This window comes from Colletotrichum aenigma (assembly GCF_013390185.1).
Source record: "Colletotrichum aenigma strain Cg56 chromosome Unknown KSG_Cg56_contig08, whole genome shotgun sequence".
NCBI classification, from domain to species: Eukaryota; Fungi; Ascomycota; class Sordariomycetes; order Glomerellales; family Glomerellaceae; genus Colletotrichum; species Colletotrichum aenigma.
Window position 1 is genome coordinate 4,459,781 of NW_023500914.1, and position 25,051 is coordinate 4,484,831.

Consider the following 25,051-nt stretch of genomic DNA (forward strand, 5'->3'; position numbering starts at 1 on the left):
CAGTTCGTGTTGCCCCATCCGATGCCAAGACTCGAGGCAAAGAAAACAGAAGAGACGGCAGCGGAAGCTAGTGCGGCGTAGCACACCTCACCTCGTCGCACTTCCCGTGTGCTGTCATCTGCGCTCGTAGGGCGGCGGTCGGTCCGGTGGTGGGAAGGGGACGGAGGAGGAGGAGGAGAGGAGAGGAGAGGAGAGGCACGGGGGGAGGAGTGACGTTTAGCGGGCCACTTAGCACCTTGCCTACCTTACCTAGGTACACTAGGCACCTTGCGGAGGCACCTCAGAAGGAGGACGACAGTGGCTGGGTGCGGGTGCGGGTAGTTTCGGTGTGCCTGGCAGCGAATGCCCTTCCGCTAAGAACGGCGAGCCCGCCGACGGTCTTGGCGGGAACTGGGAGCAATCCCAGTCACGCGAGTCGGGTGTGCACTGCCACTGCACCGTCACCAGCATGCTACTGTTGCTGCTGCTGCTGTTGCTGCTGCTGTTGCACCGGTGGAGGGCAGGAGAGTAAGAGGGTTGTGACGGAGTCGTGACGGTGGACGCTGCGTTCCGGGGGAAGCATCCAGCCCTGCACCGGGTCTTGGCCGCAGAAACATGTGCGCCGACCGCCAATCTTTACTGGCTGCACATCCCCGGTTTCTTCCCCAGAGGGGCCACAGTGATTCCAATAACCTCTTGGCCATGACGACGCTAGCCGACACAGGGTGGGATTTTCACTGTACCTCGAGCTGGTTCTCCGCGGCCGGAGAGCCCCGCCAAGACCATGGTACGTTTCGTTTGGTGCCGTGCCGTCGCAAGCAGAGAGACAGAGACAGAGAGATCCACGGCTTTGGAATCAGACAATTAAGCTTTTCCACAGAAGGGCCTGGTCGCGTGACCTGTTTCCCGTCGAAAGTGCCGCCGTAACCAGAACCGCCGTCTACTTGCGAACACGGCGAATAACGGTACGGTCGGCGGAGAGCACTTGTTCCTCACTTGGCAGGACACTCCATGCACATATATTAGAGGGGAGAGACATGCGTGGATGATACCGCAGCTTCCACTACACCTTCAACTACTCACACATGAACGTGTGGTCTTAGCTGGTGTTGTTGTCTAAGCTGCCCAGTCTGAGGGCGAACATCCACCGCGACAAACATGGGCCGCCAAAACACACCGCCTGCCGCTGCTCCTCGGGACATCAGCGAACTCACCAACATCCCGCTTCCACTACCGTGTGATTGAACGGATCGCAGATCTTTGTCGTCATCACCACAATGATCGAGATTGTCAACTGCTGATATGTTCTTTGTGAGAAATCACATGCGCTTCTCAGTCCCATAGTTGAAGCTAAAGACAGTCAAAATTCCATCTTGATCGTGCCGACATGCTCTAGGAGAATATTCAAACTTCCCGACAGAAAACTGACTCGCTGGAAGCCAGACCAGTCGTAAGCTCGCCTTTGGTGTAGTAGAAGGAGCCGCAACACCGGCGCAAAGGGAAGAGACAAATTTTTCGTAATGATATCGATATGTGATCACTTGCAGGTGGTAAACTGCTGTAACGCAGTATTGCGTGCCTTTTCCAACCCAGAAGTCAAAAGGCCAAACGATATCTAGCACATTACGAGGTTCGGGAAGTTCCACAAGTATCGCTAGCTATCAACGTACGCCAAATCACAGATGGCATGGATACGGCGTATTGCACGCCGGCAAGTGTGCGTTGCAGGGCATGTGGCCATGGCAATTCAGTCAACAAGTCACACTGATAGGCGCCGATTCTTCTCCCCAGCAAATGCGCGTCGACGAATTTTCGAGCTCACCCAGTAAGGGGCTTCACGGTAGGGGAGCAAGCAGTAAAGCGCCTCGATAAGCTCTTCTCTCCAGCAATAAGTAATCCGGTCGGTTAGTAGAGCCAGAGAAGATTGGGCGGTATTGCCGGGCCTAAGCAATGCACTCAACCCGCATTCCTTTGGTATATCATGCCCGCCCACCTCAAAGCAAGGCATGCCGGAGCGGGTTCCGACGACGAGAAAACGAGAGAAGCTCCATCTTTGCCAGGCTGACCGAGACATGAGCGATCCTGAGGGGTTGTCCAAGTCAGTGCGTAAGCTCCTGATGAGCCCCATGACAGCTGGCACGCCCATGTTGGGCGTCAAGACATGGGACGAAGAGAGACAATTCTCCCGGTTCTTCCGCCATGGCTGACCAAGACGAGAGGGACGCAGGACTGGAGTCGGAAAATTACTCGCTATCGCAATCGTCCACATCGCAATGTGTTCCGCTCTCGGTTTGGCCATATTCTTGCCGGCGGCCGAAAAGCGAGAATTCACGCCGTAGTGCGCCCGCCTGCTAGCGGCCACGAAGCCGTAGTCGATGCGTGGGGTGATTTGACAGCAGAACCAAGCAGAGTTCGAGCGGCGGCGAGGAAGCTTCGATCGAGAACGTACAAAGTTCGAGTGGTCGACGTGTCCTGCAAGGGCGTCCTCTGATCGGTAATGAGTGTCGTCCTGCGCTGAGTAACGACAAAGAGAGCGTGTTTCTTTTGCTGTGTCTTGTTCCGTCGAGACGATGTGCAGCGGATGGTGTTTTGTCGATTCTGTCGATTCTGTGACAGAAGGTCTGGCGTCGCTTTTGTAGTTATTCTGCATCAGCTCGAAAGCATTGAGCCAAGCAAACTTGGCAGACCGGAGACATCGCTTGGCCTCGTGGAAATGATGCTTGATCGCGCGCTTGACCACGCGGAAAGAGGAACATCTTGGCTATTACGCGGACTCAAGCGGATCGCCAGGGGCATCAAGCTCAATCTCGTTCTCGGCAGTGTCGTCTGCAGAAAGCCGTCCCGGATCTGCCGCCACCTCGTCTTTCCGCGGACTTGAGCCAAGTCATGTTCGTGAACATCCGCCCTCCCAACGCGAGTAATCCTTGGCTGTACACGCGTCTCCGGCTCCTTCGTCCCACGGAAGCAGCAAGGTTAAAGTTTGCTGCCCATCTATACAGCCTGGCACGCACTAGCACCTGGGCACCATTTTATTCTCCGAGCGACCGGTATTGTAGATCTGCCCAACTTGTCGGGTTCCTTCAGGAACCTATGACGACTATAATCCTCCCAAGCTCCAGCTCCACGTCCCAAGCATGCCCCATGCCCAGCGGCGTGGGCGAACGCGCATCCTCCCCAGCTCCGCCTTCGGCATCTCCCCCGAGCGGCTCTCTCGTTCGTGAAATCTTTCCCATTTTCTGTCGGGTGAGGGGCCATGCGGGGTTCCTCGCTGTCGAGACCGTCCGAAGAATCAGGTGCTCTCGAGCTTATCAAGTCGAGCCCGCCCAACACCCCTCTTCCGACGGGCCTGGTGTGAAGTGCCAAGACTCCTTTCGGAAGTCAGTGTGCTCGGGAAGGTCCAGTATGATCGACAAATATCCTGCTATCATCTAGGGTCCTGCATGTTCCCCCCAGAGCTCTTATCCTAGCTCCGGAAACTCACCAACAGAGCTGTCCTTTGAGTTATACCGTTTCGACGCGGCCGTTCGCTATTGTCATGGCATGTTACCAACCCCAAGTTATTAGAGCAGTACTCAATCGATCGAAGGGCTCCTCGACAACATATTTCTCAAGCGGCTGCACGACACATGCCAGCCGGCAGGCAAATCCCACCTGGACCGGGAGTCGTGGAGGCCGTCTCGGTCACCGAGGCTCTGCGATTGCACGAGGATGCAACCCACGTGAAGGAAGCTTTCGCTTCGCCTATATGATCTGCAGAGGTTCCAGCATCCCGGATCCCCGTCAGTATGTCAACTCAACAATGACTGATTGTCATTGACGAACGACATTTGACCTGAAACATTGCACTTCGGATCAGATAACCCAAGCAACAGCTCAACAACGCCGCTCTCATCAGTCGAAAACCGTCCAGTCTTTGAGCTTGTTACTGCATGTCCGACTTCTTTCCACACCTGAACTAAATCGGAAAGCTGAGAGCTGATCTCCTCGAGCTCTGCTCGGCACATTTGGGAAGTTCTCCAGTATTCTCCGAGGTCAGAGAATGCGATATTCTACAGCAGTTAGTCAATGGAATTCGAACCCCAGTCAAGAATGGAGCTCACCTTCACGTCCTGGACCGGATAGCATGTTCTAAGCTTTTGCAACATGCATTCCTATCCAAGAACTCCCTGGTCTAGGTCGCCGACTAGATCGCATTCTTCGCGAAACCGCATCATTTGACTTCACTTAGGTCCACCGATACAGCGAGGGGCGGCCTATTTTTGACCTGCGCTTTAATGTTAAGTAAGCTTGTTAGTATTATGCGCAGCATGCATTGCAGATTGAAATACAAAAGACGCTTGCGTATGCCCGAAGCTTGTTAACTCACAATGACCAAGTTGGTTCCTGGATACGATACCCCTTACCCTAGGCCGAATCCAGACCGAGGTAAACTCGGTTTGGTTCCTATACCCGACATCTATTGATCGTCGATCTACTCCGTTGCCGCCTTTGTTGCATAAGGATTTCCAACAGCCCCCAGAAGTCAAAACCTGAATTTTCTCCGCCTAGCTCAACTCAAACTTCGTGCCAGGATTCACAAAGGTTGACTCACGATTACGATAGATTTTCCAAGCAGCGTGTTCCACGTCCCACGTCCCGAGGAGGCCGATGAGTGAGAGCGGGAGTGATCATGAGATCCTCTTCCCGAATGCGGAGTTGTTAGGTGCGTCCCCCTCATGTTCTCTCTCAAATGGAATTGAAAAGCATGTGGAAACGGCTCCCCGTTTTCTGCTTCTCACGGGTATAAAGCATGAAGTGTTTCTGCCCACACTCTTCTTTAATGATCTCATCCCTTGAGCCAATTTGACTGGTCCATGACTAGCACCACATCACGGCCTGATCATCCCATCGCCACCTGAATCAGATTTCACCCAGCTCATTGATCTTCACCCACATCCTCTTGACCACTCTACACAAGCACACTTCCAATATGCGTTTTCTGAGCACCTTCATTCTAGTTGGCCTCACGGCCAGCGTCTCCGCAACACCCGTCGCGTTGCCTCCAGGCTTCTTTCATCCTCCTGTTCATGCCTTCAAGGACGAGACTTCAGTCGAATCCATGGACGCTGAACCCATTGAGGCCAGAGGCGGCATCTCCGTTGACAAGGTCGATATAGAGCCTGTCCTCAACGCCAGAAGTGAGGACGCCCTGGACTTCGTGGACTCAGAGCCAATCATCAACGCCAGGAACGAGGAGTCTGTCGATGACTTCATTGATCTACAGCCTCGCATCCAAGCCCGGAGCGAAAGCAACTTAGATCTCACTGAGTCTGAGCCGCAGATTGGAGCCAGAAGTGAGGAGTCTATCGACTTCGCGAACCCGGCTCCGGAGCCATACATCCAGCCCAGGAGGGAGGACGTTGTCGAATTTGTGAACCCCGCACCGAAGCCATACATCCAGCCCAGAAGCGAGGAGGTTGTCGACTTCGTGGACCCTGCACCGGAGCCACACATCCAGCGCAGAAGTGAAGCCATGTACGATATGGTTGATCCCGAGCCAAACATTGAGGCCCGGTCTGAGCCAGTCCTGGATGTGGTTGAACCGGAGCCAAACATCAAGTCCAGGTCTGAGCCAGTCTTCGACGCTGTCGGGCTAGAGACCAAGATCAAGGCAAGGAGCGAGACCATGGTTGAAGCCATTGACTCAGTAGAAGCCGTGGCACAGGAAAACGAAGAACCCCGCATCCAAGCAAGAGGCGACACCTCTGCCGACTGGGTCGACCCTGATTATCGACCCCCTCTGGGACCAGCAGACGAGTGGAAGTACCAAGACAACCTCAGAAAGCTTCATGCCAACGACTGTGGGGTAGACTGCCACCGATCCATCAACTCATACCAATCACGCGTCTCGCGTGCCAACCGCGCCAACAAGGGATATTACGACGGCCACGACTTCCAATACGACTACCGCAACAAGAAGGACGTTCCTAAGTATCCAAAGTACGACCTCACAACCGTCCAGAGGAACGTGGCTGGACACAGCCCAAACACATACGACCACCACCCAACAACGTATGACCACCACGACTACAACGGCTACACGAGGTCCTCTCGCGCTTCAAGAGGTGAACACAATACACCCGCCGACGACTGGAAGTACCGCGACAACCTCGTCAAGCAACAGACCCATGACTGCGGTGTGAACTGCCACAGGTCTATCAACTCGTATCAGTCGGTGGCGTCCAAGGACTCGCGGCTCTCTCGAGAAGCTCGGGAACGCAATGGCTACTATGACCATCACAACAATGGCGGCTACCATCCTAACACGTATGATCACCACAGCGTCGGCAACGACTACCACCCCACTACGTATGATCACCACACTGGTCCCGTCACTTACGATCGTCACAATGGCGGTAACAACCATGGACTGTCGAGAGCTGAGAGGGGAGTGCACAACACGAAGCAAGATTATATCAACCACGAATTGAATCACATAAAGGAAGACAAACACCAATGCGGAATTAATTGCCAGAGGTCCGATGCCTCCTTCCACTCGGTAGCCTCTGCGGACCACAAACGGTCGCAACAGTCGAAGCTCGCACATGGCGGCAGCTACCATGGCCACTGAGTGAGGGTTGCCTGTCGGATTCGACTTGATTTCTGAGGCTGCTAGATTTGAAAATTGAGGAGGGCGGGACAGTCTGTTTGGTCGCTCAATGGGCGCTGGAAAACTTGTAATTCGTGAGAGGTCTGGGACCTGTCGATGTATACCTAGGCAATAATCATTCAAAGTTACCCCAACTTCTAATTGTTTTGACTAAACGCACCACTCGCCTGTGAAGAATGAATGAGCATTTGCAGCATCCTAAAGGCTGATCGAGACATGGGGCTCAACGTTCCATCCAGCATGTTGCATCGACAACCACGTGGTAGGCTGGAACGGTATCTTCCCATGATGCTGCAGGTAACTTGGTAGTCCTTGGGCCAACTCTGGTAGCAACGCAAAGGATCGCGTGTGGCGGCCAAATTTGGGGCTGAAGATTGCTAAAGATTCGTTACATAGCAATCACCATATCCGCCCCTGTATTTATAATAGGCTGATGACCTCGTATCAAGATCCATTGGTAGCGGAAGTCCGCTGAGTGAGTGGGAACGAGGGGCGATAAAAGCCACAGCTCGGGAAATTCGCAATTCTCACGGCCCGTCCCGCAGGATTCGTTGAGCTAACCAAGAAGAGAGCAATATTAGTTGATCTGGGCAAGGGCATGCATAAGTCGCATGAACGCTTGCTAGCCCATTTGAATCAACGAGCTGAAAAGAAATTATATCTCAATTGGTCACCACTGTGATCTCGCAAGAGTCTGGCCGTTAACACTTAGAGATTGACATTTACTGAAACACAGACGCCTCGTTCCAGAACCCATTGGGTTTATGAGCTGCATTTACGCACACCCACACTGCGTCATGGATTGGCATAGCCCAGGGTAGAAACAGCCCCAGTTGATTCAACTAAAACACAAGCAAAAAACATACAACACCGGGCATTCGCCGGTCGTCACCGACCCGACTACTACTCCAGCCCTCATTGGTTTATCTAGGGGAGAGCGGACGGGATCCCGAGTTTTCCAATGGGTATGGTCGTATGTGGTGGACATAGACGACCGAGACGTCCATGAAGCTATCGTGACGGCCTGCCAAGACAACGCATCCCATCCACAAGTCTTGGCCACGCGAATCGACCGAACCGACGTTGAAAGGCCTGCGTGTTAGCTATGTTCTACAACCTGAGGTCGAAGTGGGAGTTCCCGTTCACACATGAGGCTTCACTAATTTCGGGCTAATCACGCGTAAAGGCATGTCGGATGCGTAGTGGTCAAAAAGCTCGATGACGCCCTATCCCTTATGAAGATTTTCATGACAATTGCCAAAGCACTTAAAGCCTTGGTCCGCTGTTAATATCCCCAGTGCAGTAACAGCCTGGCACCCGTCATTCCCAAAGAGGCCTGTCCCGACAGACGAACATCCATACTCGTGTCATGCGGCAGGCTGCCGGTCGCAACATGGATGAGCCCTAGCTGTTTTGAAGCGAAGTCGTAAAGTATATGTGTAAAGATGTGCTTGGTAGAAGATTAAAGATTAAGTCGTAACATCTTGGCTGGCCGCTCATCAAGGTCGGGCAATTACCACGCCATCAGGCTCGCGAGCAGGACTCCAATGACGATGGCCGCCTTGGAGTTGCCGCCTGACCTCGGCGCGGAGTTCTCGTCGGAGTTCTGGGTGCCGGCGCTTGACTCTTGAGCCGCGGCAGCCGATGTTGTCGGTGTGTAGTCCATAGCGAAACCTTCGATGGGATGGTTGTAGGCCTGGGCTGGGGTCGTGGTCGCGACCCATGCGATGGTGGTGGAGAGCTCGACGGGGTTGTAGACGGTGACGGTGGCGGTCTGGCTGAGGTCGAAGTTGCTGTAGCAGGTTCCGCCGTAGGCAGGACGGTCGCGGTCTGCGGTCTTGGTAGGAGCAGCAAAGGTGAAGCCACTGATTTCGGTTTATTAGCATGCGTGTTCCAATCGAATTTGAGGGACGAAATCAGACGTACTCAGCGCAGCAGGCGATGTAGCCGCTGGACCAGGTGCTGCTAACAGTGTTCCATCCGCTGGGGCAGACCAGAGGGCTCATGACGGGTGCCATGGAGCTGGACTTGGACATGACGGAGGAGTATCCGTTGACCCATTCCGTAGGGTAGCATGATGTGATGGTCGAGTTGGGAAGGGGCACAGGCTCGTTAATCCAGATCTTCTCCAGCGCGCCGACAAGCATCGTCAGGTGGTTCTCGGTGCAGTGAGCGGGCGGGGTGAAGGTCGTCGTGAGAGCTACGGTCGTCGCGACCTGCTTGTCGCGGAGCTCGAGACCGGCCGCGGTCGGGATCGGGGTGATCGTCATGGGCGACACGGGCACGGTCGGGGTTGCGAGGACGGCGGCTTCCATTGTGAATGAGGTTTTTGGTTTTTTAGGTTATTAGGCTTTGCGGGTTAAACGAGCGGGAGTCGAGTGATGATATTGATGGTCGAGCTGATCGTCGCTGGTTTAAACTTAAAAGAGTGGAAGGCAGTTGATCAAAGGAATGACTTGCAGAAACGCAGAAAAGACCAAGGCGGCGACAAGAAAGAGTCAAGAAACGGGAGACATGGATGGCATGGTAAACACACAGGAGTTTTAATAATCGAAAATCTTGCTTGGAAACAGCAGGCCTCTCTGCCCGCTTTGGCTACTACTCCGTTTCATTTAGATCGCCACATAAGTGGTCCGGAGGCCCGCTGCTGTTGCCGGAATGCACCCGCGAACTTGGAATTCGTGATATTCCCGTCCGCAGTTGCATGCAAAGCTGCGGGGATGGGCCCACCACGCAGCCATAGAGGCTTCTGGCCACTCGCGGCCGTTTGCTTCAAGGTCAAACTTCGAGTTCAGCTTCCTTCACCTCGAGAAAACACGAAAGAAATTGCTTTTGGTGAGACATTTGTTTGCCGTTGAGCCAGTGCTCGGCTAGAGGCCGTTGGTCTAAGCGAAATATGGAAATGTCGCTTTCAAGCTACTGTTGGTGTTGCGTAACACCGCGTGGAGACGTCAGGGATCCCACGACTCGACAATTGGTCCTTGGAAGCCCCCCTGACGGCCGCAACGGCATTTCATCAATGTTGCAGTAGCGCTAAAAAGGGGGTGCTGGGGTTTCTGTGGGCGCCCGGTGTCGACATTGCCCAGTGATGAACAAGATCATGTGGACAATGACCGGGAGAGGCATTCATGGTGGAGGATCAATGAAATAAAGTCGGACTCTTCCCGCAATCATTCTCATGCTGTCTTCAGATGAACCCCTTCTGCACGGCCTCTCTGATGGCTCTGTGCCAAATGGTTGCCATTTTCCCGTATCCCCCATCGTTTGGGTGCGTTCCATCGACCAACTCATCGAGCCTAGGTCCGTCTGAACCGTGCATATCCGCTTAGACTAGCCTCCGGTGCTCCGAAATTTTCTGCTGGGCTAGAATCTGGAATCGATCGTTCGCTTTGAGGATTCGCCTCTCTGTTCTTTCATCCGCGTTGACAAGCAGAGTTGACAGGATGATCGTTGCTCGCGGAGCTGCCGCCCATACATAGTCCATTAGGCGGCCCATTCGATCTCCGATTCGATCAATCTCAAAGTCTTGAAGGCAGTCGTTTGATCCGGCATTGGCCGTGAAGACATTTGGCATGTGCACCGGCACGGATTTCCTGGCTTTCTGATCGATCTGGTCGACGCGGAACCCACGCCATCCCTCGTGAGCACTGCCCAGCGCCCCCACTTTCCGGGAGCCTACCATGTCAACCTTGAATCCGTCATCCATCAGCAATTCTCGGAGTTTGCACCGGTATCCATTTCCGTCCGTTGATCCTTGGCCGAAGGTCACGGAGCCGCCCAAAGGCATCAGCCGCAATTTGGTTCCGCGTGGCACGTGTCGGGAAGCTTCTGAGGTTCTTTGCGTCAGAAAATCATCACTCAGTCCCAGCGCACAAGTCTGTATGTCGTGTGAATCGCTCACCTGTGCCATAACGCCTAATGCTCCATGCAAATATTCGGCTTGCAGCCTGGAGAGATGCTGGACCTCGGAAGGCAGTAGCTTGTTGAGTCGTTGTCATCGCAGCACCGAGTATGGAGAAAGGTCTAGAACTAAGGTGGCTGAAGCGTAAAACTTTCGTCTTCGGCTCCCAGCAAAACTCCCTGATTCGTGTCCACGGGGTGGTGGTATTGAAGAAGCTTGATGTTTCAAGCTGGCGAACTCAATTGAAAGCACGAGCCACCCTAAACAAAATGAAGGCGTGTGCTCTTACGAAGACATGAATTGAGTTGTCGCTGATTGAAGATGTTTGACCTCGGCTGGCCCTTCTTCAGAATCGGTATGTGGTTTTAGCGACGAAATACAACGTCGCCCTGGGAATGATGATTTATCTATTTCGGTGAGGTTGCGATATCCCGAGATTCTGAGGTCACAGGCCACAAGTTGACGAAAGCGTTTGTTGTATCTTTCGGCGAAATAACTGGACGCCGAGCATAATACACTTTTCATTGGCCTAGGACGGCATGTGCTCTTCGAGCTCGTCCTCGGAAAGACCCGTTCTATTCTTATTCGAGGTTCGTGGAATCTCCGATTTCTCAACATTATTTACGAGCACTTATAAAACGGTCATCGACATTCACGAACTGCTAGAGCCAAGTTCTCATTAAAAACGGTTGTATTCGATCAATTGATGGTCCCCTCGTAAAGTTCCAAAACAACAATATCGCCTATGTAATCAATCATAACATGCCATGCTATCCTATGCCTCATAAAATGCCCACATCTCTAGTCATTCTAAACATCCCATTTATCCCTTTTAGAAAGCAATCGCCTCGTCCAAGCATAGTGGTTTCTTCTCCTCCATTTTGCTCTTGTTCCTGCAGCAGTCAACAGCCGAGCAGAAGTTGGTGTCTTCTTGGCTTGCTGTGGCGGTCTTGGGAACTTGTTGCTGGGCAGGCCAGATCTGGGCGCCGAGTGCCTGCTCCTTCTTGAAGTGTGCTGTGAGGTTCTCGCGAACTTTTGACTGGAAGAATAGAGGGCCCTTCTCCATGGTTGGGTGCATCTCGCCATTGACAAACACGCCAGCGTTGATGTTCTTCTGGGCGTTGTCGCAAAGGTACTTGTCCTCGGACATGATGCGCTTGTACATGTCACTGATGACGGTGAAGTCCTCGTCGCTGGAGTTCTTGTTGCGGAAGACCTCGTATCTCATGGCTGACTTGCCAGGTCCGCTTGGGACAAAGCGCTGGATGAAGAAGAAGTGAGGGCTGTGGGTCTATTAGCATCTGCTGCTGCTGCGGCTGCTGAATACAAGGGTTTACTTACGAGACGTTCATGGAAGCATTGGGCCAGAAGTAGGTGGCAGCTACACGGAAGCCCTTCTCAATCTGCTCTGGTGTGGGCTGGCCGAAGTGCTGGATGTAGGCGTCCTTGGTGTTGACGTAGTAAGAGTTGAGGTCGGCAATGGACGGAATGTCGGGGTGGGCCACCTTGCAGTGGTAGCACTCGTTGTAGTTGTCGGCAAGGATCTTCCAGTTGTAGTCTCCCTCCATCTCCCATTGGTGGTCAAAGACGTAGTCGTCAAAGTTGTAGTGCTGGAATCTCTCCTGCTCGTCGATGCCGTAGAAGTCGTCGTTCCACGCAACCTCGGGCTGCTCGTTGGCGTCGAGGTTCACCCAGACGAAGCCATTGCGGTCAATGTGAACATGAATAGGGAAGAGACCGTTCTTGGACTTGTCGAAGCCGTCCAGGTCTTGGTAACCAGGGGCCTTGGCCAGGTTACCGCTAAGGCCGTATGACCAGCCATGGTACTTGCAAGAGAACATGAAGCTGTTGCCGCCATCCTCGGTCACAACAGGGAAGGCGCGGTGCCTGCAAATGTTGTGGAACGCATTGATTTTGCCCTTGCGGTCCTGAACAACGATGAAAGAGTAGCCGGCAACGTTGTACTTGATCCAGTCTCCCGGCTTAGGGACTCTGGCCTTGTGGGTAATGAGGAGCCATTTCCTGGAGAAGATGGCGCGACGCTCAAGCTCGTACATCTCCTGGGATGTGTACCAGGAAGCGGGAAGGGCCCTGACGGCGTTCTTCTCATCCTGGGCAGGTGCAGCAGCCCCACCGAAGCCGATGTAGTTCTTCAGGAATGACATTGTAAGTGTCGATTTGTGTGAAAGAGTAGATCAGGTGACTCTGATAAGCAGGATAGAAGGAATTAGGAGTTGCGAACTTCAGATGATGAAGCTGCTAGTGTTGTAAACTCTGCTTTGTGTTGTATTGCTGGTTATCAATCTCACCCATCTCGGAGACGACGGTCCTTCTATATACTCAAGATAAGCACGCCCGTCGAGAGTCATTGTCTCACCCCTTATCCATCCAAACTCTGACTCTCGCACCGTCGCCGCCGCCCCCGGGCCACCACCGATCACTTGGGCGCGGTATTCACTTTCGCTACACCGAAGGGGGCTATCACGATTTGGAGGCTGAATGCTATCGAGTGGCTGACTCCGCGGTGCTGAAGCCGATCACATGACCGGCCACCCTGTACGTCTCGGCCGCTTTTGCTTATCGGACGCCCTGGGCGCGGAGCGTGCGGAGACACCAGTCCGGTCCGGGCGGCGCTGGAGCGCTTGGATGGCGTTCTGTTTACCCCAGAAAACCCTACACGATCATCACTTGATCTGGTCATCACTGTCTGAAGCTGTCCAATGCATGTGGCGCACATGCCTTGAGCCTGAACTAGCGTCAAATATTACCTAATTTGGTGATGATTCTCGACATCTTCCGTTCACCGGCGCATACACCTTGTAGTGACGTGTGACAACGCCAATGGCTTCTTGAGATCATCGTGACATTATCTCGTCCACTCGATTTCGAGATGAAGTTTCGAAAGTTTGTCGCGTTGTCGGGAAAGAAACTCCAGACCGCGCAGCGTTGGGCCAGGTCTTCATGCACGTGTGGAGGTTGCTCGTCGACGATGAGTCAAGCTCCTGCTCAATGTCGGTTCCTGGAGCCATGGGTTGGCCGTTGGACGGGCCAGCACTAGAATTGCCGCCGGTGTTCACGGTCTGGTTCGCGACATCACGGACGGTGACTTTTCTGGGTTTTGGTGTTTGGACGGCTCCCACTCCACAGCTTATCGAAAGGACCCCTTGCACTTGGCAGCAGGTGGAAAACTCTCCTATCAACTGCCACCGAACCAAACATGTTGCGAGGGATTGCTATTATTGGATAGCTAGATAACTATGTTCCGCCCATTGGTTGCACTGGTTGGCGCCACACTTGCTGACCAGCGTCTTATCGACGTAGCTGGGCTTGACGGTTGTCGCCATTCGTCAACCGTCAGTCACCGCCCAAAACCTATTGAACGATAACGACGATCTCTTGCGTCGAGGTTGCATCCATGTCCATGGAAGAAGCTGTCACACCGGCACACGGCACACGAGGCACGTTAGGGGTCCTATCTGTTCTAGAACACGCGGCCAGGCGTGGTCCCGTCTTGTTCTGCATGGCAAAAAGGTTAATGGCATTGGGTACAGGGGAGGAATTAGAGACTATCTGATACGTGGCATGGGTCCATTCTTATCACGATTCAGCTCTCGGGGTGGGGTTCCCTGTGCAGGGCTCCGATGTTTGGGCACCAAGATTCAGGACGAAACAGTTCAGCCTTTGTCAGATATCGTTATCGAAGCGCCAGTTTGTTTTTAGAGTCTCCGACCAACTCGTTTGCCCAATTCACTGTCGCGTGCCCTTGGAAAGAGGAAGAACACCCATCCAGACGGCTTCGGGCGTCACGTGATCGGCGTCGTGCGGAAGAGCAGCCGACATCGGGACCCTTTCCGGGGCGTCTGCCATACTTGTACGCGGGGAACCACCCACGATGCACCGATGAGCAGGCCATCGTGTCCGTTTCGTCCACGAGAAGATACGAGATCATCGGTGCATCACTTGAACTTATCTTCTGCCGTCTCCCATTACCGTCTCGTCGACTTGCTGCCGCCGAGACCGTCTCTGCTCAGTTGCGAAGAAACCCTCCTCTAAATCCTTTCCCTCCTTCCACCAATCACCTCCCCCTTCACACAACATGTCCTCAGACAAGCCATCATATCTCATCGTTGGCGCGGGTGTGTTTGGCGTATCAACCGCCTATCACCTTATCCAGAAGTACCCAGATGCATCGGTCACCCTGGTCGACAGGGATGCGTTTGACGCCGATGAGCGTGTGGCCGCTTCCTGGGACTGGAACAAGGTGGTCCGCGCCGACTACGACGATTTTGTTTACTGCAAACTAGCTTTGGAGGCACAAGACATTTTCAAAAACGACCCCCTCTGGAAGCCCTATTTCCACCAGACGGGTGTCTACTGGATCTGCCGTAGCGATTACGCTCAAAATGTCATTAGCCACCACCACAAGCTTGGTCGCAAAGATGATATTATTGCGCTTCCCATTGCTGAGGCCAAAAAGCTTTATGGTGGCCTTTTTGAGGACGCCGACTACACTGGTGCCAAAGAGGTGCTGGTGAACCGCGCAAGCGGCTGGGCCGCGGCTGGAGACGCTCTCAGGGCTGTCACCCGCAAGTCCGTTGAGTTGGGCGTCAAATATGTGGTTGCCGAAACTGCATCCCTGAACTTCGACAGCACGGGAACTTGCACAGGACTTACAACAGCAGACGGCCAATCATTGTCGGCTTCACACGTGATTCTCTGCACTGGAGCGTACACCGCAAAGTTGCTGGAGTTGAGTGCAGCCAAAAGTGGCAATGCTGCCTTGTCATCGGGAGACAGAATTCTGGCAGCAGGAATCACAACGGGAATGGCGCAGCTGGAGGATGAAGAATACAAAAAATACAAAGACATGCCTGTTGGATTCCAGGGGTACACGGCGGTCCACGGTAAGCTTAACCGCTCTCTCCAAATTCCTTACGACTGAACCGACCACTTAACCGCTGCCACAGGTAAGCCTTTCATTGGCAGCATCCCGCCCACGGCGGACAGGGAGCTCAAGTGGTGGGGAGCTAAGATCTTCTCGAACACACGGGAAGTTTTGCCTGGGCGCAAGGTCTCAGCGCCGCCACCCGCAAACGACTACGCCCAATGGAAGGTTTCGCGACAACTCAAGCAGGACATCATTGACCAACGAAACTTGTGGTATGGCAAGAAGAGCGAGGGCTGGAATATGACCAAGCACCGCATCTGCTGGTAAGTCAATCACTTTCGACTGAGGCGCCATTAGCTGACACACGAGAAGGGATGCTTTCACAACCAGCTCGGACTTTATCATCTCGCCTCACTCGGGTGCCAAGGGCCTGTATGTGGCAACTTGTGGCTCATTCCACGGCTACAAATTCTTCCCTGTGCTTGGCAAGTATGTGACCCAGATGCTCGAGGGCACTCTGGAACCGGAGCTCGAGGGACGGTGGGCGTGGGACAGGGAACGTCCGGACTCTTCGGACAACTGCGAGTATCCCAATTCAGAGATGAACGATCTCTTGGACACAGTGTCAAAGTTGTAGAGCATCGCGAACACAAGGTTTTTGCCGCGGCGTTGGTAAGATATAGAAAGGGTGCGCACCACCGTAGTCTAATCTAGGTATGATTGATGATAGAGTCATGAAATGAGAACAAGGAACCTAACTCACAGACGCATGTTCACGGATCAGCTAGTGTTCCATTACGTAACGGACACGTGACCCGGATTGGTCCTATCTCCGTCATGCTTAGTGTGGCACTTGCCGTTTCTTATCGCATAACCAGCCTTGTACCCAGATGTATAGGGAAAGGTGTATGGGAAGGGGTGTGAGGGGTGAGGAGGGGGGTTCCTCCACCCATTAGAGCGCCATGCATGCGGGGTTTGTGGCAAGGGATCAACTATTTAGTTGGAAGCACATACCTTCCAGGGTTGCTCAGTGACTTCACGTCGTCTTTTCCGGCTGAGAACCCTCCCAGTGCCGATATGCCGCCGCCAGAGGAGGGCACCAGTTCCATCAGTTCTCGGGGGAGACGACGCTCACACCATGCTTGCCTCACTTGCAGGTCTGTTATCATGATTGTGTGCCCTTTTGGGCTTATCGCACGGGCGGACCGGCGCTGATACGGCTGATGCAGACGGAAGAAGACGCGATGTCCCGGGGAGAAGCCGGCGTGCTCAAGCTGCGTCCGGCTTCAGCAGTCATGCTCTTATCCCGCGATGAGGCCGTCCCAGAGCGGGCGATCGGTACGTCGATGAGATGCCGCTCACACACTGCTTAAGTTCGCGCGTCTTAACCGTTGCTAGGATGAGAGACTGCAACACCTGGAAGAGAAACTGGATCTCCTTCTCAGTGGAGGCGGCTTGTATTGCGACACCGCACGCGAAATGAAACGTTCAGACGATCTGACCGGGTTCCTAGGATGAACCAGCGCCCGCGACAACGACAGCAATCACTCGAGGCGGTCACCGACACGTCAGAGAAGTCTTACTCGGCAACCCCTCCAGGGCGCAAGCAGAGCGTCAGCTATCCGTCTGACAATTCGTCAACGGCGGTCGTGTTCGACCCCGATGACATGGAGACGGGCCTCGACCTGTACTTCAAGTATTGTCACAGACAGCCGATCTGGTGCTTTGAGCGTGAGGAGGTTGGCGACTACAGGACTCTCCCGGAAGACCTAGCCAGCAGCATCCTCGCCCTGACCTCACGATTCTCCGATAAGCGCGACCATTTGCAACTGTACAGTAATAATGCAAAGACTTTGATCATGCTGAGGATAGCAAACGGCACAGTAGACCTCACGACCATCGAGAGCCTTTGTCTTCTTTCTTATTCTTCATTCATAGGTATGTTCATGCTTGGCTGACGTGATATGTGCTCGTTCCTAACTGGTACAGACGGAAATGTCCACCTTGGCCAATTCCACCTCGGCCTATCTCTTCAACTCTGTCGATCTGCTATGCTTGACATAGAGTCGGTGTATCTTTTAGATGATCCGGCGACAGATCGCAAGAAGCGACTTTTCTGGAGTCTTCAGTTGCTGGAGCAATCGTACGGCCGGCAAGACGGTCTCCTCAGCGTGCCAACGGACATATGGCGACCGGCGTACTCTACGAGAGGCGTCAACCACACGGACGGAGAAACCAAAGCGCCACCATTACCCCGAGACAACCTCGGAACGTCAACACCAAGTGAGCCTGGAATCTGGAACACGAGTGTACGTCTGGGATGGGTTTGGAGCCAGGTCAGGAAATACGTGTCCGATTGCTCCCATAACATCCTGAAGGAGCCATGGCGTCATGACTCCATGTACGCCAAGGTTCTCTCTGACTTCATGGAGACTGAGAACCGCATCCCCATGTGCCACCGTTACGATTCGGTCAAGTTCTACGAACGCAAGATCGATGAGCTGAAGGTGAACCGGGACTACTGGGCCTGCTGGTTGAAAGAACAGTTTACATACCATGCAATCCCAACCGTCTTGAATCATCCGTTTCTCTACATTGTCGGGGCACAGCACAATCCCAATCTGGGAATCCCTAATACGTTTTGGAGGAGATCATCTGAGCAAGCCCTTCTTCACGCCACTTGGATCGTTCGCATGATAGACATGGTCGTGGACAAGCAGGTCCCGCTGGTAGATCCGTTCTTTGGACATGTTGCGGCAATTGCAGCCACAGTACATCTGTATTACTGTTGTGCTGCAGCTGCGAGGTTGAAGCATAAGTCCAACACCGACTTCGCCAAGTGCAGGAGGTTTTTGAAGAGTTTCATACCTTGTTCCGCTGCTTGCGATGCCTTGGTAAGTTTTCCCAGTCAATGGAAGCCGCAGATGCAAATACTAACATGTTGCAGGATCGCAACCTCGACAGAATGACGCGCATTGCCGCCGGCTCAGAGGGCATGGACGTTGAAGACTGGATGCCCTCCAAGATCTACCTCAGCGTCCCTCTCATGTGGGAGATTCTGCAATTCAACTCGACAACTGACTCGCAAGAAATTCCCACCGCAGGGCTCCTGGACGCCTCTCTCACACCGGCACTTCCACCACTTGACACCAGTGAGAACTCGACGCTGGAGATCATCGTGGCAACATCACCCGAAATCACGATCAACACTGCAGATGGAGGCCAAGAGGCGCCCACCTTGTCTTACAAACCGAGCCATAACAACAATAAGTTCAATAACAATAAGCACAACGTGTCTTCGGCCAACTCTTCCTCTCGGCAAAATGTCTTTGACACACCATCCGTCGAGCAAATTGACAGCCTTACCTTCAACACCACACCATGGCTGTATGCAGACTCTTCCCAACTCATCAACATCGGAGAACTGCCTGATCTGCAGTCGGAGCCTGGGAATGCGTGGTGGGAAGGTGACAACTTCAACAATATCATGTTTAATCAGTTCTAGCGATGCATTTTCTTCTGCTTGGGGGGCGTTTCGTGTACACAACACGGTCTTGGTAGAGGACAAGAGGGTAAATTGGGGATTGCTTACATGCTTGCCTGTTTTGCATGCCGGTATTCGGGGTTACGTGACGGCCGACACGAACAAGATGCTCAAGTTCCACTGCGGTTTTCCGATCATATCTTGGCGACGGTGGACTGCTCCGCATGTGATAGAGACATGGTTTAGGAAAAGGTTGACGGCATCAGGACCCGCTGCGAAACGTCTTGAAGACTGTGTTACATCATGTCGCTATTGGATCGTCAGGGCGGAGTATCCATTAGGCAATATAATGATGATTTCCTCACCGAGGGGAACCCACCTACTGCACAGAATGCCCGTTACGGAACGGCGCGCCTCTTGTGAGTCCAGACTCAAGAGTGGATCATGCGGAGTGAACAGGGATCATCCCGCACAGCCTGGTATCTGCAACTGAGGTGTCACTGTCGGACTCTTGGCCCATTGGGGCTAAGCGGGGGTCGGACGTGGCTGAGAAATGGACTCTGAGTGATAGGGTCAGGAGTGAGGCGTCTGGGCTGCTCGAGCGGCTTAACGGCAGTTGGGAGTTAGTGAGAACGGGTGTTCGTCTCGTTCCCCCGGACCCCCATGACCGGCCATCCATCCTCTCTAACCACTTGTTTCTCTTCTGCGCCGGCTAGCTTCGCTTCCTCCTACCTTAGCCTCCTCTTGACAATTCAGGGTCCGCACTTGTTTGCGCTCACCGCCAACACTTTCCCTTATCTGATCGTCTCTTCTTGGTGTCCTCGTGTCATGGCGTTCCCACCGTATGATAAACATCGCGAAGGACGTGGTTGGCTGGGGTGTGAGACGGTCGGTTCGGCATCCTGGTTCATCACATCAGTAATCATGGTGGTCTGGTTGGATCGCGGATCAATCGGACTCATCCAGCGTGTCAGCGGCATCATGATGTTTCCCAATTCCGACAACGGAGGTTGGTTGACGAGAATGTGATCTCGATGTGTGGGTATGTGGAAGAAGCATAAGCCGGGAATCGGTAGGGGGCTGCTGAGCCCCACGTTATCATCACTCCACAGCGAGGGGCCGCTACTGCATAGTATGTACTGCATCAACCCGAAGAAGAATGCTTGATAAGTGCCCAACGAATGCTTGGAACCGGGTGATCTGAGAGGGGATCGTCTCGCTCGTCCCGCCAGCCATTGCCCGCTCTCCGCTCGCCGAACCCGGGGGTATGGTAAACAGATGTCGCGGTACCGGGGCTATCCGGGCTATCTTTGTTTGCGAAAAATGACCGTATCACGACCGAATCGGGTGTGTATGAAGTTTACGTGGCGATGAGGTGGTGGTATTGAAGGTGCGCAGTCTTGGCCACGCGCGTCGAGACCGGTCGGCATCGGTTTCCTTAAGCCGATCATGTGACCGCTCCAGGTCGAGTTGACCGGGATACGTCTTGAAGTTACTATCAATAGCCGGGTTAGTTTCTAGTACCTTATCGGAACATGATGCAAACTAGTCTGATGCGGGGTTTGGAGACAGAGCTGTGGTGAGCTCTACCTGGTTGTTATAAGTCATCGTGTAACTTGTAGAGCATGTAGTGCATTGAAGAAGGAAAGACTTCCATCATTCTTCACACAATCTTCGTTCGGCATCGCGATACTTCACTTGTACGTGCCGACCATGGCTTCATCACAGCGCGTCGTCATTATCGGAGCCGGCATCATTGGCACCAACATCGCCGACGAGCTGGTCTCTCGCGGATGGAGCAATATCACCGTGGTCGAGCAGGGGCCGCTGGACATGCCAGGGGGCTCAACATCCCACGCCCCCGGCCTCGTATTTCAGACCAACGGCTCGAAAACCTTGAGTTATTTCGCCAAGTACACGGTGGAAAAGCTGCTATCAATCGAGTGCTTCAACCAGGTGGGCGGCCTGGAAGTGGCAGAAACCCCAGAGAGACTCGAGGATCTCAAGCGGAAACACGGCTATGCCTCGTCATGGGGCATTGAGGCACACCTCCTTAGCGCCGATGAGTGCCAGCAGATCTACCCACTTTTGAACAAAGACATCGTCCTCGGCGGCCTGCACATTCCAACCGACGGCTTAGCCCTGGCCGCCCGCGCAGTCCAGCTGCTGATTGAGCGCACCCGGAAGGCCGGTGTTCGGTACCTCGACCGGACCCCAGTCACCGGCATTGAGCAGAAGGACGGCCATGTCACCGGTGTCACCACCAAGAACGGCACAATCCCCGCCGATATCGTCCTGTCTTGTGCTGGCTTCTGGGGCGTCGAGGTGGGAGCCATGATTGGCCTACCCATCCCTCTGCTGCCCGTCGGTCATCAATACGCAAAGACGACCCCTGTCCCCGCGCAGAAGGGGAAGAACTCGGAGCCCAACGGAGCCAGACTACCAATCTTGCGACACCAGGACCGCGATCTTTACTATCGTGAACATGGCGACTCATACGGCATCGGCTTCTACGGCCACCGTCCTCTGCCCGTGGTCGCCGCTTCACTGGGCGAAACGCCGGAGCATGTTAACGAGGACAACATGCCCTCGCGGATGGACTTCACACCCGAGGACTTCAAGCCGGCATGGGACTTGACCAAGAAGATCCTTCCTGCTCTAGGCGAGACGGAGATCGCTTACGGTTTCAACGGCATCATGTCCTTCACTCCCGACGGCGGACCTCTCGTTGGAAGAGCCCCCAATCTTGAGGGCTTCTGGGTAGCAGAGGCAGTCTGGGTAACACATTCGGCCGGTGTCGCACGCGCAGTTGCCCAGCTGCTCACCACGGGCAGGGCAGAAATCGACCTGTCCGAGTGCGACATCTCCCGCTTCGAGCAGGTCCAACTTACACCCGCCTACGTCAACGAGACGTGCCAACAAAACTTCGTCGAAGTCTACGACGTCTTACATCCCCTTCAACCAAAAGAGTCCCCGCGCAACCTGCGCGTCAGTCCTTTCCACGCCCGCCAGCGCGAGCTTGGTGCTTATTTCCTCGAAGCAGGCGGGTGGGAGCGGCCCCAGTGGTTCGAGTCAAACGCCGATCTTGTTAAACAGTTGCCTGACAAGTGGAAGTCACGGGAGCGCGATGCGTGGTCTGCGCGATACTACTCTCCAATCGCCGCCGCCGAAGCGTGGAAGACGCGCACAGCGGCTGCGATGTACGACTTGACGCCCATCCGTCGGGTGGAAGTCTCTGGCCCTGGAGCTGTCGATCTGCTTCAGCGCATGACAACAAGCGACGTCTCTAAAAAGCCGGGCAGCGTCACCTTTACCCTGCTTCTCGACGAGCAGGGTGGCGTCAAGAGCGATATTTTCGTAGCACGTCTGCTCGAGGACGTCTTCCAACTTGCTGTAAACGGGCCTATTGACCAAGCATACCTGGCGAGGGAAGCTCGTCTGCAGGCCAAGAAGAACCCGAGCAAGTGGGCTCAAGTGAGAGATGTCACCGGCGGGACATGCGGCATTGGACTCTGGGGTCCTCGATCCGCGGACATCGTGGCAGCCATCAGCTCAGACGACTTCACCAACAAGGCGCTGCCGGATTCTCACGTCAAGGCCGCCATCATTGCGGGTATCCCGGTGTTGGCAATCAGGCTGTCCTTTGTCGGAGAGTCTGGTTGGGAGATTTACACGAGCGCTGAGAATGGCCAACGTCTCTGGGATGCACTTTGGCAAGCTGGCCGACCGCATGGTGTTATCGCGGCTGGTCGCAGCGCATTTAATGCCCTGCGGCTTGAGGCAGGGTTCCGGAGTTACGGCTCCGATGTCACGACGGAGAACAACCCGTTCGAGGCAGGACTCGCTTTTGCCATTGACACGAACAAGCAGGGATACGTAGGCCATGCTGCTGTCAAGAAGCTGTCTCAGTCTGCGCCGGCAAGGAGACTACGCTGTCTCACGGTCGATGACGGCCAGTCTGTTGTGCTTGGAAAGGAACCGGTGTTCTTGGACGGCAAGGCAGTCGGTTACGTGACCAACGCGGCATTTGGGTACACATTTGGCAAGCCAATTGCCTACAGCTATCTACCAAGTACGCTTAAGGAGGGAGATGGAGTTGAGATTGAGTACTTTGGCCGCCGGATCAAGGCAACTGTGACGGCAGAGCCTCTGTATCAGCTGGCTGCGGGCGTTAATGATGGATCAAAGGTGGCAATTAGGTCTCGTCTGTAATTACTCTGGCATTTCGGTTGGTTTTATAATGATTCATGAAATGAAATTTGCCTTTAAGACTTACCCCTTGCTTCCGGTTGCATAGAGATGTGACTATATCTCAAAACCTTTGGTTGCGCCTCATTGGCTTCTACTCCTTGAATCTACAAGCACAACATTTCAGCAACTAAGCACGCAATCACCATGACTCAGCATTTGAGAATGATTCTTCAGTCGGTTTCCCACACCCGGGCGTCTGCAATCATGACCTTGTACAATATTCTGACGTTCAAGTTTTACCCCAAATTTCAGCAAAGGTTCAACGGCCGCCAGCCCTGTCAATAATCGCACCGGCGGTGGGAAGTCCAGCCAGAATAGTACAAGGAACAATGTTACAGGCCTACCGAAGCTGGTTCCAATTTTATCGGGAGATTCTGTGTGATTCGTGAGACATCCGGCGAACATTCTCCGTGACGCGCTGGCTGCCACGCCGTCGACTGCAGAGAAGGTATTCAGGATAAGTCTCAAAAGCCTCGACACAGGGATGTCCTGGTATCCTGGCTCGAAACTTTCTGTCTGATGATTTCACTCGGAGTCTATAACGAACACCGAGGCACTGACAGTAAGCTGACAGACTATCATACGCCTCGGGTACTGCCGAAGGTAGAGTGTGGGATCTTCCCTCGCCAACGCCCGCCAATGACAATTCCTGACACTGGAAAATCCAAAGTATCCTCTGATTCGACGGCAAGTAATTCACAAGCAATTCCGTCTGCCCCGACTACAAGGAACAGGGGTGGGTACAAAGAGCTGTAAGATGCAGCCTGTACTAACAATATCACGTCAGGCAGCTGAATAGCGCTACACTTACGCCAGGTCGACTTGATGGGAAGCAACTTGATTTCGTACAGTATTATTGACAATTATAGCAAATAAGTGAATGGTGAGATGAGAGATTAGCTGGATAACTAACTCACTAAAGTATGTTAAGAGGGTTTTATCACTGAAGATGTCATATGAACCAGGCTACCCAACTTCACAAAACAAACATGAAATATCAGTGTATCGGTATGTTAGATTTGACTTTGCGTATCTCACTTCATTTTACTGTTCTTAGTTCATGACCCCTACGGTAGGAGAAGAGCGCTTGTGACAATATAGCAACCTAAGCGCTCTGCTCATGTCGCTGTGGTCGGCCATGTTCACCCATTCTCGAGTAATGTTGTGAACGGCCCATTTAACAAACAACACAGACAAGCGTCATTTTCTCCAGATACCAATAGAAGGGGAAATGATAACACAAAAGGAATAGGGGCCCCTCGGTCTCTGCGCTCAGACCTGCAGTCCGAAGTCCAGCTCCGTGGGGGAACAAACGTGCCCCCAGCGGCGTGTCTTGGCAGCCATTGTTGCCGCGGCAGCAGCCGGTTGGATGGTGCTTCGAAAAGATGGCCAGCGAAGAAGCCCTCGAGCCGCACCTGGTTTCTTCCTCCGCATCGACGTAGAGTCCTTGCGCAACTGCGCACCGAACAATTCTCCTGTCCATCCCACGCCGCCTGACAAAATGCCAAGGGTGACGGTGGCTTCACATTCTCAGAAATCTTCCGAGTGATCTGCTTCTAGCGCCGATTACCACGATTCACTGCCCAGAATAAAGCTGCATGCACGGCTTCTGCGCAACGCCAGCTGAACCGACTCGTCGGGTCGCTTGTTCGCCGTGCATCTATTCGTGCCAAACTTGGCAATTGCTTGACTCGCCGAGAGGTCAAGACTGCCCCTAAACCTCGCAGGGATGCACAGTTTCTGCAGGAACGGCTGGGTTTAGGATGCGCTGACTGCCAAGGGATCATCCGATCACCGACGACCGCCAACGAAAGCCAGCGACAAAAGCCCAGATTCTCTCATCTTGTAGAAAAGCTGCAGTCTGAGCCACCACGCAGAATGTTCTTCGTTTGCATGCAC

At 53.7% G+C, this 25,051-nt stretch overlaps 6 protein-coding genes across 6 annotated transcripts; 4 read left to right on the forward strand and 2 right to left on the reverse strand.

Annotated features, from left to right (window-relative positions):
- Window positions 1–4,948: 4,948 nt before the first annotated feature.
- CGCA056_v012701 (uncharacterized protein) lies at window positions 4,949–6,589 on the forward strand (the record flags this gene model as incomplete). The annotated part of the gene is made up of 1 exon (XM_037327945.1): window positions 4,949–6,589. One exon carries the CDS (start codon window positions 4,949–4,951, stop codon window positions 6,587–6,589), a length of 1,641 nt encoding a protein of 546 aa, XP_037174744.1.
- Window positions 6,590–8,141: 1,552 nt separating this feature from the next.
- Window positions 8,142–8,943, reverse strand: CGCA056_v012702 (uncharacterized protein; the record flags this gene model as incomplete). The annotated part of the gene is made up of 2 exons (XM_037327946.1): window positions 8,142–8,493; window positions 8,555–8,943. 2 exons carry the CDS (start codon window positions 8,941–8,943, stop codon window positions 8,142–8,144), a joined length of 741 nt encoding a protein of 246 aa, XP_037173807.1.
- Window positions 8,944–11,361: 2,418 nt separating this feature from the next.
- cntA-0 (Carnitine monooxygenase oxygenase subunit) lies at window positions 11,362–12,694 on the reverse strand (the record flags this gene model as incomplete). The annotated part of the gene is made up of 2 exons (XM_037327947.1): window positions 11,362–11,812; window positions 11,871–12,694. The coding sequence occupies 2 exons, from the start codon at window positions 12,692–12,694 to the stop codon at window positions 11,362–11,364; spliced, it is 1,275 nt and encodes a 424-aa protein (XP_037173806.1).
- A 1,931-nt stretch (window positions 12,695–14,625) lies between these two features.
- On the forward strand, window positions 14,626–16,054 carry fap1-0 (L-pipecolate oxidase; the record flags this gene model as incomplete). The annotated part of the gene is made up of 3 exons (XM_037327948.1): window positions 14,626–15,433; window positions 15,497–15,740; window positions 15,790–16,054. The coding sequence occupies 3 exons, from the start codon at window positions 14,626–14,628 to the stop codon at window positions 16,052–16,054; spliced, it is 1,317 nt and encodes a 438-aa protein (XP_037173805.1).
- A 607-nt stretch (window positions 16,055–16,661) lies between these two features.
- CGCA056_v012705 (uncharacterized protein) lies at window positions 16,662–18,922 on the forward strand (the record flags this gene model as incomplete). The annotated part of the gene is made up of 5 exons (XM_037327949.1): window positions 16,662–16,755; window positions 16,841–16,874; window positions 16,931–17,355; window positions 17,407–18,311; window positions 18,365–18,922. 5 exons carry the CDS (start codon window positions 16,662–16,664, stop codon window positions 18,920–18,922), a joined length of 2,016 nt encoding a protein of 671 aa, XP_037174188.1.
- Window positions 18,923–20,614: 1,692 nt separating this feature from the next.
- Window positions 20,615–23,113, forward strand: dmg (Dimethylglycine oxidase; the record flags this gene model as incomplete). The annotated part of the gene is made up of 1 exon (XM_037327950.1): window positions 20,615–23,113. The coding sequence occupies one exon, from the start codon at window positions 20,615–20,617 to the stop codon at window positions 23,111–23,113; it is 2,499 nt and encodes an 832-aa protein (XP_037174289.1).
- Window positions 23,114–25,051: the final 1,938 nt, after the last annotated feature.